This window comes from Typopeltis vanoorti, chromosome 14 (assembly GCF_054136105.1).
Source record: "Typopeltis vanoorti isolate ZY-2024b chromosome 14, IOZ_Tvanoo_1.0, whole genome shotgun sequence".
NCBI lineage: Eukaryota > Metazoa > Arthropoda > Arachnida > Uropygi > Thelyphonidae > Typopeltis > Typopeltis vanoorti.
In genome coordinates this window covers 74,245,868-74,263,628 of record NC_143562.1, presented here as the reverse complement: position 1 = coordinate 74,263,628, position 17,761 = coordinate 74,245,868, and the positions used below count along the sequence as shown (strand labels likewise).

Here is a 17,761-nt window from a genome sequence, read left to right as displayed (position 1 = left end):
ATCGAATCCCATGTTTCTTTAACCCAGCTGGTGACTAGGGTGATCTCAGGCTTCTGAAAATTCCCACCCTTTGTCATCTTCACCAAACCAGATGACATCCATTCTCTCCATTTTTCACGTAAGTGATCTTTAAATGGCTTATTCAAGCTGACATCAAGCAGCTGCAAAACGGAAGTTAGACCACCCGGTATGACTGCTAGACCTGTATGTGGCTCACGTGCTTTCTCTTTGCTTGCCTCTGTTAAATGCGCCCGGAACATATCCCAGATTAGCATGCTTTGTTGACGTAACAAGCTACCTGGACGTATGTTTCATACTTGATCCAGCCACAATTGTACACCTTCTTCATCCATCCAACCTTTCTGATTGGTGCGAACAATTACACCTGGTGGAAATTTCATATGCTTCGGAATTTTCTTCCTTTTAAATATCACTGATGGCTTTAATTTGGTTCCATCTGCCATGCATGCTAGAACAACGGTGAAATGCGTTTTTTCGTCCCATTGTTTTTAGGAAGACACCCTTTTCACCAACTGAGTTTACTGTTCGATTCCCAGGCATATCAAAGTACATCTATATTGCCAATTTGGGAAAGTTCATATCCGTGACACTTCCGTAATTTTATGATAAATTTATGGAAGGACTGCACTTTTTGTTCAAGCTGCTTTGGTAACTTCTGCGCAATTTTTGTTCGGTGTCGTAATGTTAATGCTTTGCGTTCCATAAATCTGTTGCACCACCCAGGCGAAGCAAGAAAAGAAGAAATACCTGGTGTGTTCTTGAATTTACCATTCTTGAGTTGTAGAGCTCGAAAATGAATTGCATTTCTTGTTACTATAATGCCATCTTGTTGTTGTGTCAAAATCCATTCATTTTGCTCTTCTTCGAGTTCTGGAAAGGATGCTACATCTCCACGACGGGCACATTTCGTTTTGGGGATTTTTTCAAGACTGTCTTTTTGCTTACACCAAAGTCTAATATTACTCTCTTCTACACCAAATTCTCTCATAACAACACTGTTATTATGTTCTTCTCCAAACTGCACGACACGCAATTTAAATCCTGCTTCAAAAAAAAAAAAAAAAGATGAAAGTTTACGTTTCTGTTCGCTCATTTTCGGGCTAGGTTTCTTTAACGAATAATATTTAAAATGAACTGTGGTTAAACCAATATACCTAACTGTGCTCTATCATTCAGTGAAGGAGCGTGCAGATACGATGTGTGCTCGGCCGCCGAATGCGAGTGGGTCAAGTAGATTTGGTTGCATAGGCATTAGGTAGTATATATTGTGTGTGCAAGTCTAATAAAATGTTATATTTTTTAGGATCCGCATATAATGCGAACCCCTAACTTTAAGTAGTATTTTTTACCATAAATTTTTCGCATTATACGCGATAATATATACGGTAATTAAAATCTAAGTCCAATATTTACCTCCCTTGATATAACTTTCTCACAAGCTTTCAATTTCATATTTTTAAAAATTCATGGCTTTGATGCAAGGAATGTAAGAGTGCTTTTGACAACTCTGAAATTCTGTTTCATCAAAACAACAATGTGGACCTCTGAATAGATATTAAATAGTGAAACCAGTACAGAACAACTAGCACGTATTCTCCACATACAGCAAAGTCAAGGACACAACAATTTATACAAAACCACAGTATAAAAAAGATTCACTAAGTGTGTTTGTAAACAGAGCAAATACTGCCAGAAATCTTTTAAAATATACTATTGATTCAGCCATGGGATGTAACTGTTCATGAATCTTTACCTACATAATTTGAAGTCTTTAATCTTGGAAATAAAGTCTGATGAGTTTTTAATGAAGGAAGAAGATTTTCCTATGAAACATTTCAGAGAGGATGTGAGATATTTTGATAAGTTGTAGTTAGGTGAATTGATGTCTTCGACTATAGGTCTTAAAGGGATATTTTCCTTATATATTTTAGGAAGGCCATAAAGACGAGGGATAAGTGGGTGAAGGAAGCGGAGAGAAAGGCATATATGCCTGGGCACTTCAGATGTAGTTCTTAGTAGGTTATTTGTGTGGTTGTGGGTCTCCCTAGTGGGATTCCTATACAGCAGAGTAAGTGTCTGAGTTTAATCATTTTAAGATTTTTCTGTGGTAGTGTGATTTATTTAGGATTACAGTTGCATTTTCTTTGTCGGCAGGAAGTATAATAATATCTTTATTGTTTTTTAATTGCTTTAGAGTCTGTCGTTCACAAGGAAGAATATTGTCTGCAGGAAGTTTGGCGCTGTTGATAGTGAAAATTGATTCCATGCGGAGTAAGTTTGCTTCCTGGGAGAGTACAAGAGAAGCAGCTTTTTCAATTTTTGTGAGAAATAGTTCTTTAGGAATAGAACAAAGTTGAGACCTCTTGAGAGAATTTTTTCTTCTGTGGGTGAGAGGCTGTGTGAAGATAAGTTTATAACCACTTTATTTTGGACGGTAGGGAGTTCGGCAGGTTTGGTGAGAGCGGATTGTTCTTGTTTAAGGAAATTAAATTTTCTAATGAATTTTAGCCTGTTGGCATTTTGTGATGTAGAAGCAAATAGGTCACTGACCTCCTTTGCATTGTCCCAAGAACCACTATCGAGCGAACTTTGTAAATGATCTTCCAGAGAAGATTTTTTATTAAACAAGAATGCTATAAAGTGCATTTAGTATTGAATATTCTTTTAGAGAGAAAGTCTAGTTTAGCTTTAAGTAGATTCTGCATGCCCACTCAGTTTTAATGTTCTCCTTAAAGGAAATAAACTTAGGAATGGAATGAAACTTACAGCATTTTATGAAAATCAATCTGTTAATAGAAAGTCCAATCTTCTTCAGGATCCTCTGGTATTCTTTGATATGTTGGTTGATATCTTCTTTATTAGGAATACAGTTATTATTAAATTGAAGGTTTACTCGGTTTGATAACATATTAAAATTTATTTAATGACTAAAAACCAAGGTTTTGAGTAAAAAACTTTATTGACAAACACAACTGGTTTGGTCTGAGAACAGTCTTCATCAGGTGTAAGCATAGAAGGAGTGAAACAGAAGTCAGAGAGAGCCAAATCTGGGGATTACAGTAGATGTTCCAACAATTCATAGTGCAGATCCCTTAATTTTCCCATTGCCAAAACACCTTTGTGGCAGGTGCATTGCCCTGATGAAAGATTAATTTTTTTTCTTCTGCAAACCGGGTCTTTTCTCACAAATTTTTTCTTCTAGTCTGGTTAAAAGATCAGAGTAATATTCCCCGGTTATTGTTTTACCCTTTTCAAGATAATTAATAAACAAAATGCCTTTAGCATCTCAAAACACTGATGCCATGACCCTTCCTGCTGCTGGAACCGACTTTGTCTTCTTTGGCGCTGAAAAACCAGCTTCTGTCGACCATTTTGACTGTTGTTTGGATTATGGTATGTAATGGTGAATCCAAGTCTCATCCATCGTAAAAAATCGATACACAAAATCAGTTTTATTCTTGTTAAAACGCTCCAAGCAGTGTTCAGAGATTTTCATGCGAGTACGTTTTTGACCTGCTATGAGCAAGCACAGCACCCATCTTGCACAAAGCTTTTTCATTTGCAATTCTTCATGCAACATGAAATTCTTCATATCCTACACGTTCTTTTAAAATGCCTATAGTCTCAGCAATTTCATGCACTTTGACTCACCAATCATCCAATATCGTGCACTTGATCAATGATTTCTGGTGTTACACTTTTTGGACGTCCTTCACTTGGATCATCTTCAAGGCTGGTATAGCCACATTTAAACTAAGCACCCCATTTCTTAATTATCGAAAACGAAGGAGAAGAGTGCCCATAAACTTTTATGAACCTCAAATGAATTTCTTTTGGTGTTAAACTGTCTTTTACAAAGACTTTTATAACTGCACGATACTCAATTTTATCCATTTCAAGGGATACAGACAACACTTTTGTTTCAGACAGCTGTATAAAACAAGCTACTTAATAGAATGACTTGCAATTTCACATGGATGCTTATAACAAATGTACCAATTTAGAAAAAAAAAAAAAAATCTTGCCAATAGTGTTGCCATCTATGGTCGAGGCCAAGATCGTTTCAGACCACCCTCGTACATCACACCTCCTTCTGACAAATTTCCTTGTCACATTGCACAATGCATTTGGAAGAAGGGCATGACTTGCTTCTGTCAGGTCTGATATCCTGAGCCAAGCATTATCAGACCTGGAATCCTCTCTATATGATCTACTTCAGCTCAAGATTTCCTTAGCTCACAATTTTGCTTTCAAATTTTCCTAATTCTGATAAATAATCAAATAGATTCATAACGTTATTTCTGAAAGTGATTTCAACATTCTCAATTCAAACTGGCTTCCCATCTCCAACTTCAGAGACCAAACTGGAAGAGAAGCCAAACTACAGGGTAGCCTATAAGTCATGAAGGGGTTCAAAACATGAATAAACTTTTTGATTATTAATTGTTTCATTTTATTTTCTTCAGGTATTCTAAGGAACATTCGGGAAATTAATTATGGAAAAATTCACAACCCAACAACAAACCAAAATTGTGCAATATTATTTTTTCATGAGTTTTGCACAAATCTGCAATTAATTGGCCATTATATTCTCCAGATCTGACAGCTCCTGATTTCTTCCTATGGGGTTACTGAAGAGAACATTTGTACAGAAATTAAGGCACTGGGACCAGAAACATTAATAATTGTGATGCATTTGGAACATGCCATAAAAATGGCACCTGTTTTTGTTAAGCTGAAAATGGAAGGCAATTTGCACAATGTGATTTTTCATAGCTAATAAAAAAAAAAATCTCCAGGTTCTGCATTTCATTATAAGAAAAAAAAAAAGAATAAAAATAATAATAAATAAAAAAAGCTATTTACTTGTTTAAACCTCTTCGTGACTTATGGGCCACCCTGTATTTGCTGTCAGTAAAGATTTAATACATGCTGAAAAGAAGCAGTGTAGCATAACATACAGGTGTATTTTTTAGAAAATGTTGACTTCTTCCTATCATGGATTTTGAGTTAAGTGGCCTGTTCAGGTCTCAAGCCATCGCTTTCTTGGTCTTCCAATTCTTATTTTTCCCTTTATTTTATATCCATATAGTATTTTTGGCAGCCTGTTATTGTCCATTTGATTTAGATGTTCTAATTTAACAATTTTTGTTTATATTTACTTATAGTAGTTAATTGGTTTTATATTGAGGGATAGTAAAATTTTTTCATTTCTTTTTTTATGGTCCCACTTGGTATATCCAATGTTTATTCTGAGAAATTTCATTTCTGCTATTTGAATCCCTTTTTCATTATTTTTTATGGCCCACGTTTCACTTCCATATAATAAAGTTGTTTAAACAGGATGTTATATAGTATGATTCTGGTGTGTTTTTGTACCAGGGATGGCTTAAATATATCATTTATTAGGCCATTTGCTTTAACAAAAGTTGATATTTTTAATGGATATATCGTTTTCATCTTCATATGATAAGTCGCATCCAAAATCTTTGAAAGTATTTACTTGTTCTAATATTTTATTATTGATCACTATTTTACTTCTTATTGAGGTTTCTCCTTTGAAAGCTGTTATTTTTGTTTTTAATTTTGATATTCACATATTATATTGTTCTGAAATTTCATTTAATGATTTTACTCATCTCTGTAGATCTGATGTAGCTAATACAATTTATTTGATCATCTGCAAATAATAGTGTATCTATCTATATTTGTGGGTTTATTTGTATACTAAATGGGTAAATGGGTTATGTTGTTTCCAGATTGTTATAATTTTTAATATATAAATATTGATATGTCTTTCCATTATGATATTTGTTCTAATTTGACTGCAATTTTATTTCCTGTGTATATTTCTTGAATAGACTGTAAGAGCTGGTTTGGTATACTTAGATATTTTTTTAAAATTATTTAAAAAATAATTATTTAAAATGAATATTTTAAATAATTTCATCAAAGGCTTTTTTTCATAATCAGTGAAGGCCACATATTTGTTCTTTTGAAATTCTCTTCTCTTTTTGATTATTAATTTTAGAGTAATAATCGAGTCTATGCAAGACTTTTTCAGAATCCATTCTGCTCTTCTAGTAGTTTGTAATCTACAATACTAAATTTAATTCCTCTTGTAATATTCCTGCATATATTTAGTACCCTATATTTAGTAAATATAAATTTTACTATCCCTATAGTTAGAGCAGTCATCTTTATTTCCCTTCTTATAAATTGGAATGATTAGTGCTCCCCCCCCCAAGAGTTCAGAGTTTTTATAGAAATCCAGACCATGTTAAAGAATTTCAGGAGTCTTTCATTAAATTTTTCACCTGCATTTTTGTACAGTTCCATGTTTATATTGTCTTCTCCAGGTGTTTTCATATTTTTCATCTTATTTATTGTATTGTTTAGTTCTGACATTGTATTTTCTGTTAGATCATTCTTTATTGTATAAAATTTACTTCTTTGTTATCATCAGTCAAGAGATTTTGAAAATAAGATTTTTCTAAATCTATTGTTTGTATTTTTATCTTTTATTACTTTGTTCATGTATTTTGTTATTTTGTAGGTTTTTGGTTGTGGCTTAGATATATCCTTTTCTAGTTCTGTTACAAAAGTGTTCCATCTCACGCTCCATGTTTTTTCATTACTTCTTGTTTTGCCATTGAAATGTTTCTTTTGTACTCTATTTTGCATCTACTGTCTTGGAATTTAGCCATTTCAGGTTACTCTCTATTTTTGTTTTTATTACATTTTCTATTTCTTTGTTCCAGTTTCATAGGCCTCTTTTTTTCTATTCCATTTACTCTTTATTCCTAAGCATTCTGTTACTGCTCATCAGAATTTGTTTTCAGATTTTCCCATTCTACTTCCTCATTTGATTCATGTATAGTTTTTGTTTTTAAATCAGTTCATTTCTGATACTGTTATCTAGCATGACGATCTTATGATGAAGTGGAAAATAACTCAGTTGATAGTTATTTTCCACTTTATATATATTTTAGCCATTTTGATTTAAATCAAATTTTTGACATTCAAAGCCTCAATATGCTCTTAAATCTAGAATTAACTTGGCTAATTTAAAATTTGTAATAATGTAGTCAATAACTAACTTACATAAATAAATGCAATGTTTAAATGGAATTATGCAAATATCAAAAGCAAGAGAAATAAAGGGGAGAAGTTTTTGGCATTATCAGCTTGATATGGCCAAAAATTATCAGCAAGATCTGGTTGACATAAAGTTTAGTTATAGGGATAGAATGTAAGAAATATTGTATTTTCATTGAAGATAGAGAGGTATTACTAATGATAACTAAAGAACTTCAACCAAGAAAAATAGATGTTAAGGAGAATTTTAGATCACATTTGAGATTATCTGGTGTGAGAAAGAAGCCAACAGGATAAAATATACTGTTGATTGCAGCTATAAACCAGATAGCAGGCACACAATGATGCGGATGCCATGCATCAGCAGATTAGCACAATGAGTTCAGATCAAACAATTATGAGCCATAGTTTGAAGGGAGCAAAGGGTGCATGGCAAGATGGAAATGGAATTTAAATTACCCAATACAAAATGTAATACAGGAAAGCAGAAGTTTGAGAGTGCTATATTACTATACAGAAGAAATATGTATAACTGCTGTAGCCACACTGCCACATGTTTAATGACCTGCCAGAACAAGACCACATGGTCACTTTCCCCGATTGGGATTTTTTACTCGGGAAAGGGTTTATGTGGAACCACAAAACTGGTGATTATGAAAATCTTAGGAGGCAGCACAAAGCAGTGCCATAGCATAAAAAGCTACAAAGAAAGAATGTCGGTACTGCATGGGAAGTGGCCAGGAGGTTAGACTGAGTAGAGAATAAATGAATGAATAGCAACATAAAGCAGAAGATAGGGAAAGGGGGGGGGGAATATAAAGAAAAGGTGATCATCATAAGAAATACAAAGTGCAGGCAATAAGGATGATACATGATAAGTAGGTCTAAATCAGAATGAAAGAAAATTAGCTAAGTAGGCCAAAGGAATTTCAAAAATTTCAGTATATATCAAGGAAGAGGAAGAATAATTACTTATGCAAGGATAACTTTAATCAATGCCAATGGTAGGAAAGTGACAGAAGCAAAAGAAATGATTGAATTACTAAGTGCACTTTTCAAGGATGTGTCATCCAGGTGGACAACATACCCTTATGGCATTCCTTCAGGTGTACTAACCAGAACTAATATCCATCCTATATTCACCCTTCAAGCTGTAGAGTCATCTGACATCTACCAAACAACTTTATAGCAAATTATTATCAAGCTTGTTTCCAAAAAAAGAAAATAAAAGTCAATAATCAAACTACTGCCCTATTGCTCTGACTTCAATACTCTCAAAAATAATGGAAAAGGTCATCAACAGCCAACTGCTTCATTACTTGGTGACTCACCAATTACTTAGTGATCAACATAGATTCTGTCATTCTTGCTCCACAGTGGATCTCTTAGCTGAACCATATCCACCTTTAGACACAGGCCATGGAAAGTTTGGAGAAACTCGAGTAGTTTCTCTTGATATTTCCAAGGCGCCTGAGTGAGTCGGACATTGTGGTCTTTTTACCAAACTACCATCTTACAGTATTTCTCCTACCCTTTGTGAGTAAATCACCAGCTTTTTCTCTGGTTATTCACTATGAGCCATGGTGGATGATTTCCTTTCAACGAGATTTTTCAAATCACTGCTGGAGTATGGCTCTGCTTTCAACGACACTCTTCCTCCTATATATTAATGTTCTTTCTTTGATATCCATGCTATGCTCTGTGCATTCCTCTTTTTTTTTTTAATTCTCAAAACCTTGTAGTGCTCAGGTTTTGACCTTCAAGATCCTCTATAACCAATTTCAACACTGATCTCCTTGCTATTCTCAAGTGGGGTGAAGATAAACTGGTGAGTTTTTCCATTACCAAAATACAATCCTGTCTCACTTCCCAGAAGAAAAAAAAAACATGCTTTGCTCTCCCTCTCTTTTGATAATATTCATTTTGCCAATGGATCAGTTTTCTCTTCTTGGGTTAACTTTCACAGTTAGTTTATCTCAGCACAAATACATGTCGTTTGCCTCATCAGCCCTCCAAAAAGCTTGGTATTCTTTCTTGTTCTAATATTTTTCTCAAATTTAGAGTAGCATACCTAGTACATCCTTCAGAATGGCTGACTGTATTCAGGCCTATTCATTTAACTGATGACCCCCATCTCTCTCTCACCAACTTCCTCCAGTCATTTTCCCATAATTTCTCTGTCACTACAGTTAAGTATTTCCATGGATGCTGATCAACTGAACTAGCCATTACCATCTCTCCACTTCCTTAAATCGTGTGTGAACATGAGCAGCTGATGTCAATACACATATACAGTTCAGCCTCAAATGTACCAAACCTACTTCTCAGCCTCTTCTTTCATTTCCTACACTTCTGCTGTTTGAGACAGTCTTCCCCCGTAGTTCTAGTTTTTTTTTGAGTTGCTTGAAGAGCCAATGATTACAACTCTCAGTTCTTCAAGCAACTCAATGAATTCCTTTCTTCTCCCTAACCATTTATCTGCACACAGCATCCTCATGTCACATCTTGGGACCTCTCATATATGGGGCTGATAAATTTTGCAATGTAGAGACCAACATCTATACACATTGACACAACAATTTTCATTATGAATATACCAGAACGAAATAAAATAGCAATGTAAAAAAACTGACAATTTTGGAATACTTGATGTATTCTCTTTCCACCCTACCAAACCACATGTGCACACACTTAAACCAAATGCATGCATTTGGTTTATATCTCATACATCTGTAACAGTTCATCAATGACGCAATTAATCTTTAAGTTAATTGCTTAAAAGATTAATTAACAGATTAACCAGAATTAAAATATTATATGACAACTATGAAACTTGGTATATATTTAAACAGATAGGGAAAAGGTGTAACAAAGTCAATTATATATTACCAAAACAGGTCTGGTCTATCATATTTGTTAGTTTATATTGTTATACAATGAATAAATTTATTTAAAAACCTACCACAAGATATACCATAGAATATGCTGAAAATGAAGAATGTCCAGAAGGAAATGACAGCCTAAAACATAAAATAAATAAATTAATTAATTAAATGTTATTAAAATAACAAACATTCAGAGAATTTTTTAAAAAATAGTTATCCAATTATACAGATTTAATTAACAGATTTAACTGATAATTGACAGATTTAATTATCAAAAATCATGATATAATGAATCTTATGTTTAGGGTTTCAGCCTATAAAGAATGTGTAGCACTTCTGACCTAATATCAACTTGTCACTGTCCCGTGATACGTCTTGTAAGTAGGTGTGTGTCTGGAACTTGGCTGACCAAGCTACATTCTGCATTGGCTTAAACCAAAAGTAAAACAATGGCACAACATAATATAATTTCATACTGGCTAGAATGCAGGCTAATTAAACAAGATCCCCACTGTTTTCATCTCAACATCAGCAGAATTTAAAAAATTCAAAACTGAAAACATGCACCACCAAGAAGTATCAATGGAAAAGAAGTGGAATTGGCAGAAGAATTAGAGAAGTACCACATCGACATAACTGGTGCTATTACTGATACAAAGAATACAGGTGAAATTCTGCTCTATAATAACAACACCATATCCAAGCAAGAGTTCCTGTATCATTCAACACTAAATGAAATTCAACACTTGCCAGCATAAATGGCAAGCAATATTGAATAGAGTAATGTGGGAAAATTTCAAAAAAATTAAAAAAATAAATAAATAAACAGCATCTGTATTTATTGATAGCTTAGCTTATAAGCCAGAATGAAAATGACCCTATATAGTACTCCTTCCACACACATACAATGCACTGAACATATGCAATCCAAACAAAGTAGAAGTTTTATTGTATTACTAAATACAGTAGTAAATACTCTTAACAACCTATTTCAAAATAATAGATGGAAATTTTATTCTAAGAATTTCTGACAGTGTTGCATTTTATATTCATCTAGTCTTTTTACTCCAAAAAAAGAAAGAAAAGATTCGAATTTTCAGTTTTTCCAAAAAATCTGTTGCTCTTTAGTTTCTCACACTCCTTTGGAAAACAGCTGGGGTAAAAAAAAATAAAAAATAAATAAATATAAGTTTAAAATTACCATATGCCAGAGCCTATTTGATAAAGAAATATATATGAAATATCATATTACAGGATTTAGAATTTTATTTCATTAAAATAAAATATTCAAAGAAAGTAGCACTTGGGCATTCATCAGAACCAACATACTATGCCAGAGACTGCAAATTCTTGAATCCACACTGTTTGATCTGCCAGTTGATAATCATAAACAGCATCTGTACTACTTGAAAATTTTGATGCTGTTTTGATCTATCAGTAATTGTTCAGACACTTTAGCAATTTACAGCTAAATTGTAAAGAAAGAAAAGATTTGAATTTTCAGAGTTTTTCCAAAAAATCTGTTGCCCTTTAGTTTCTCACACTCCTTTGGAAAACAGCTGGGGTAAAAAAAAATAAATAAATATAAGTTTAAAATTACCATAATTTTTCATAATTTGTAAAATTATGAAAAATTATATAAAGTTATTACAAAAAAAAAAGCCAAGAGTAACATGTTAATCTTGGCTTTGATCACCTCCTGCACCCTATGAGGGAGGCTTTCCACCAATGTGCAGCAGACATCAGGTGGAATTTGTCTCCATTCCTCCATCAAAGCAGAAATGAGTTCAGCGACAGATCAAGGATGTCTGCTCTGGACCTGAATCGCAGCACAATGACACTTGTCTCAAAGTCACTGAGTTCACATTGTGTTGCCATACCACCTGTATTCAACTGTTACGATTTGTAAATAGTGTATATAATTATGCTTTTCTAATTAATGATAACGCTACTCAGTGTGAAAGTAGTATATGCCCGACTTAAGAAAAACATTCCTTTGCTACACAGACAAACAAGAATAAAGGTGTTAATACTTAGTGACTATTAAAGATTTTATTATTACCTAAAGATATTGCAGTAAGTTTATTCTAGTAACATGTATGACAGTCATACTAAGTATGACTGTCATACATGTTACTAGTTTAACTCTTGAAATGACATTTGTAGCCAAATTCTGTTAATCTTTTGATCACCTTTTTAGTGATCAAAAGATTAACAGAATTAAAGTAAGAATGGATGTGTGAATGAGCTTACAAAAAAGTTTCATAATTTGTAAATTGTTTATTCTTTATTTGTAAATAAATAACTTGTGTTTTTAAAATTTGACAATGCTCCAGATTTTGATAAATAGAAATCTGTAAATTGTATAAAATTATAACATTCTACAAACTGGTGCATATGACAGATACGGAAGCAGAAGAATTGAAGATAGATTTTACAACTCCTAAATTTAACTAAGTGTTATAATAAATTTTGTATAAAAATCAGTAATCAAAAACCATGAAAACAGGTAGGAATATGAAAACATTAACTGTAATCTCAATGGAGAACTTATAAAACAATTTTGATTATTTTAGCACAATATTTTGAGAAAATGGGAAATCAAATCAGATAACAGAATAAAAAAGTTAGTGTGGCATCACTAACTTTTTTATTCTGTTATCTGTTGGCCAAGTAGTTATCACATCCCCTCTTCAACCAATAGTGCTTTATCTGTTAATGGTTTCAAGGAGAGGAACGATAGATACTGTGTTGATAGTTGGGGTCTCCTACGATGAGTGTTAGGACATGGCAGTGCAATAATAATAATAATTTATCCCCCCCCCCAAAAGGGATAAATTATTATTGTGTGGTATGGTATGGTATTGGATAATATGGTCACTTAAACAGAATGGGAGAGGAAAGATAAGCAAAAGAAGTGTTCTCTGCCAGGTTGGCAGAAAAAGTGCCTTAGAAGACAGAAATATAAGATCTGCTAATGTTGGAGTCTTGACAGGTAACAGATTGAATTGGAGGAAAATTGTAGACAGGAAGTTAGTGGTGATGTAAGTTTTTCATGTAGTACTATCATAATATCCAATATACATCTTGAGCATACATGTCAGGAACTTGATGATAATAATGATGCTAATTTATCCCTTATCTCACCAATGGTGTTAACACTGGTATACTTGTACTATAGGTTTACAAACATTTGTGGGCTGGACGTGAATGAAAAAAAATAAGAAAATAAATAAATAAATAAAACATAATCCCTCCTAGATGGATCAGACAAACTAAGTTAGGAAGTGAATAAGCAGTATAAACTAACTCTGTCCTTTAACAATGTTCCTAACTCCAGGCTGTGATCAACTGTTACCCAATATAAGAACCAATTTTGTATTTTTGGTAGGCCAATTTTCAATGGAATGTCCTTATTCTAAAAGAAAATCAATAATAAAAGTGGTGCTAGTACATAATTTTTATTATTATTATTATTATACAGGTACCTCCATGGAGTCTGAAGACTCATTGCGGAAGACCCAATCAATCCACACAATCTATCCACAACCACAACTGACTCTAGTAACCCATTCCACTCATTCACCACTCTCCAAGCAAAAAAATCTAGTCCTCATACCACTACTGACCATACTTTTATTTAACTTCCAGGGATGACACCTTGTTCTGGTCCCTCTAGTCAAGTGCTGAAATATCTCCCCTACATCTAGACTATAAAATCCTTTAAGCAACTTAAATGTTTCTATCTTATCCCCTCTTTTTCTCCTATCAACCAACTTCTGCAATCCAAATACCTTCAATCTATCCTCATAGGGAACATTCCACAGGACACTCACCATCTTGGTCACCCGCCTCTGAATCCTCTTCTCACCGCTTCCTCATCTCCAAGAAACCCAGGGAACCAGACTTGAGCACAGCAATCCAGATGTGAGCATATCAAGGTCTTATAAAGAGGAATTACATCTTCTTTGTCTCTACTTGTCAATGTGTTCTTAACTAGCCAAGTAATCTTATGGGCTACCTTAGCAATATGTCCTCTAAACTTTAACTCTCTGTCTACCACCACCCCTAAATCTCTAGCTTCATCTACTTCCTGGAGTATGGTGCCATCAATGTGACACACAGCTTGTAATCTATTTATCCCATAATGCATAAATTTACATTGCTCAAAACATTAAACTGACATCCCTTAAATTTTGCCAACACTGACAGCCTATTTAAATCATCCTGCAAGCTCTCCACATAGCCTTGATTAACTATTACTCTATCTAATTTCGCATCATCAGCAAACAACTGAATATTTCCTTTCCAGTTACTTCCTATATCATTTATGTACAAATTAAACAGCAACAGTCCCAGCACTGAACCTTGTGGCACACCAGTAGTCACCTGTTTTTGCTTTGATTCTGTCCCTCCATATACCACTTTTTGATATCTGTCCAGCAGCCACCCTCTTATCCACTTAGTGTCATATCCATCCCCATTTGTTCTAATTTGCATAACAGCGTTCCACGTGGTATTCTGTCAAATGCCTTTGCAAAATTCAGCAAAATCATCATGTAGCCATTTCCCTTATCCATCTCAGCTGTTACTCTATAATAAAAAAGTTAGAAAATTACTAAGGCATGACTGACCCTTCACAAAGCCATGTTGACCCTCATACAGTATCATATTTTTATCTACCCATTCTTGAATTCTATATTTACCAATTTTTCTAGTACTTTTACCACTAAGCCTGAGATACTGATTGTTCTATAATTTGCTACTGTAGTCTTAGACCCTCCCTTTATGCAAAGGAATAATTTTGCCCTCTTTCTACTCCCTTGGAACTCTACCAGAGCTGACACTTAAATTAAACAGCTTAGTTAAAGGCATTGCCAGTTATCTTACACATTCTAGCAAAACCCTAACTGATATCCCATCTAATCTCACAGCTCTATTTACATTGAGATTCTGCAATATCCTAAGGATCTCCAATTCATCCACCTCTGTGTCCACATTAGTGTCCACATGAGTTAAAGCAGTAACCTCACTAGGAAGATATATGCTTGCAAAGTGGTCACTCAGTAACTCAACTATTTTATCTACTTCTGTCTTCTTGTGATCATCATCAGTCATTAAGGTTAATCTTCCATAGTCATTCTTCATCTTATTTGCGACTTAACAAAAGAACTCTTTGGGATTTTCTTTGACCTGCTTGGCTAAATTCTTCTCATAATCTGATTTTGCTTTCCTTGCCATGCTGATCACATTTCTTGCCTGAGCCTTGTACTGTTCATGAGTTTGCTGGTCACATTTCTCTTTATATACCTTCCACAGCATTTTTTTCTTCTGCAACTCGTGTTTAATGATATTACTCAACCATCTAACTCCTACCCGATTAACCCTCCTTGTCCATGTATACAATTTAATACTGCTTCCTCTAGATCACCCTTAACTATATCCCATGCACTACTGACATCCTTACCCTGCAGTGTTTTATGCCATGGTACAGATTTAAGCTTCTTCCTAAGCATGTCATAATCACCTGCCTTGCAGTTCCACAAATATCCCTTCTTGATAGAATATTCTATCAAGAAGGAATATGTCCTCATGTTTTACAATTTACCAAGTCAAGACCACATAGCCACTTTTACCAATTGGAGGTAATGTCACCATAACCAAGGTGACAACACTGATGTGGTGACAACATTGTCACCACATCAGCTCTTCTGATCCTATGACCAGGTTCAATACTCTCTCACCCCCTAGTCCCCTCCATCACATGCTGCCTTAAGTAATTATCTCTCAGCAGGTGTATAAATTCTATTATCTTTCTGCCATGTGATGTTTCTTCCTTCCAGTCTTTATCTCCATAGTTGAAGTCCCCCATAATAATCATTCGAGCTGTACTCATTATACTAATTTGGCAACGCATGTTTTCCAAATCATCTTGGGAATTCCCTGGCCTATAGCAACAACTAACTGTATATTTTGTCTTACTGGTCTTAATCTCACATCAGATTGCTTCAAATGAACAGCCACCCTCTCGCTATTTCCAATTCTTTTTTGGTTGTAATTCATCTGCTATCATTAGTAGTACTCTTCCCCCCATCCTCTCTTCTCTGTCCTCCCTGAAAATACTAAACCCTTCACATTCAATCACTGTAACTACATCATCTGCTGTTAGCCAAGTCTCAATAATGCCTATAACTTTTGGCGAGGTTGCCAAAAACTCCTCCCTCTTGTTCCTGATACTTCTGGCATAGTATATAAAAATGGCAACGTCTCTTTATTCCTGCACCCACATTTACTTTCTGAATTAGCTACCCGATTCAATATTTTTGCTTGATTGACTAGAATCATTCAATTGGTCATTCTCAGACTCAGTCACTTCATGAGTGCCTTCACACAAATTCACTTGCTTCCACCCCAACTGCTTAAGTTCCCTGAATTTGCATGTCAGCATGCTTAGTGAACAAAGCTCTCTTGCTCTCCAGACACCTAACTACCAAAACCATTCAGATGCAGTCTATCTGAATGGTTAGATAGACTGCATCTACATCATTCCTTTTGCAAAATCTATGTTTAGACTCAATGGCTATCAATGCCCTCCTTCTGAGTACGCCTCTATCATAGCGTTGTAGCAGACTTACAATCCTCACCTTCTCACTCTTCAGTTTTGCCTCTTCTAACAACTCCTTTACATCTTCCCCCTCATAAAATACTTCTCACCTCTCAAATCATTGGTAACAACCAAGACAATCATTTCCTTCAACTTACCATTTTTTTTGTATCCGGATGGTGTGGCTAATATCATGAATTTCTGCTCCAGAGAAACACAATTTTGTCATAATTTTGTTAAGTGCTCCCTTGATTATCGAGTCTTCATATATAATTTTCTCCTTAACTGTTTTTTCTTGTTTGTTCAGTCGGTCTTTATTATTCTTTCAGATTATCAGCTTCTTTCTTTTTTTCAGTCCTGCTTAAATCTTGCCGCTTCTGCAGTTTTTCAATTTCGTGCTTTGTCCTGTGAAGGATAACATTTAAGTGCACTATTTCTTTATTGATATCCATTTTGTTCTCCATTGGTGTCATGCCGACAATATCACAATAAAAGCATTAGTGAACTTTTGCAATATTATGCTAATAATTAATTCTAAAAACACGAATATGTGTTTTTGTGTGTACTGTGTTTTTTCTGATGAAAAAACACAATAAAACAGATAAAAATTGCTAATTTCACATGAGCACTAAATTATGCAACCACTTGCAATATAACCTCGAACCAATTTCCAGTTACAAACTACTGCATATTCACAGTTGTGGTAATGGAAAAACTAATCAGAATAGGTTACAGGAATGGATTGATAGATATAAACATTTTGGGGAAGTCCATATGAGTTTGTAAAATGAAGGTCTTGCTTTAGCAATCTGGTTTTATTTTGTGATGTGTAATGTACTCTACTCTCTGAAGCTTAGAGGACACACTACAAGTGCTGCAAAGATTACACAGCACATTGCTATTATGATAAGGAGCAGACAAACAGAAATATGGAGGTAGTGGTTGTACTATATACAGAGCACTGGTCAAATCACACATTGATTACTGTACATAAATTTAGTAATCTGGTTTTCATTATCATGTAAAATCTTTAAAGGATCTCGAGACAATTGAATAATGCAATGAAGATATGTAAAATTGCACAGTTTAGTGGCTACAAAAAGGAGATGGTGTATTTGAGGCATTTAAATTTATGAGATTTTACAGAATTAAT

General features: G+C 34.3%; 1 protein-coding gene across 1 annotated transcript in view; it reads right to left on the bottom strand.

The window, feature by feature from the left end:
* Positions 1-17,761, bottom strand: part of LOC150099669 (putative phosphatidate phosphatase) — a 109,677-nt gene that overhangs the window by 36,590 nt on the left and 55,326 nt on the right. The window contains exon 4 of the mRNA XM_090403587.1: positions 10,082-10,139. Within this exon, the coding sequence (XP_090259713.1) occupies positions 10,082-10,139 (58 nt within the window). The remainder of the gene's footprint in view (positions 1-10,081; positions 10,140-17,761) is intronic.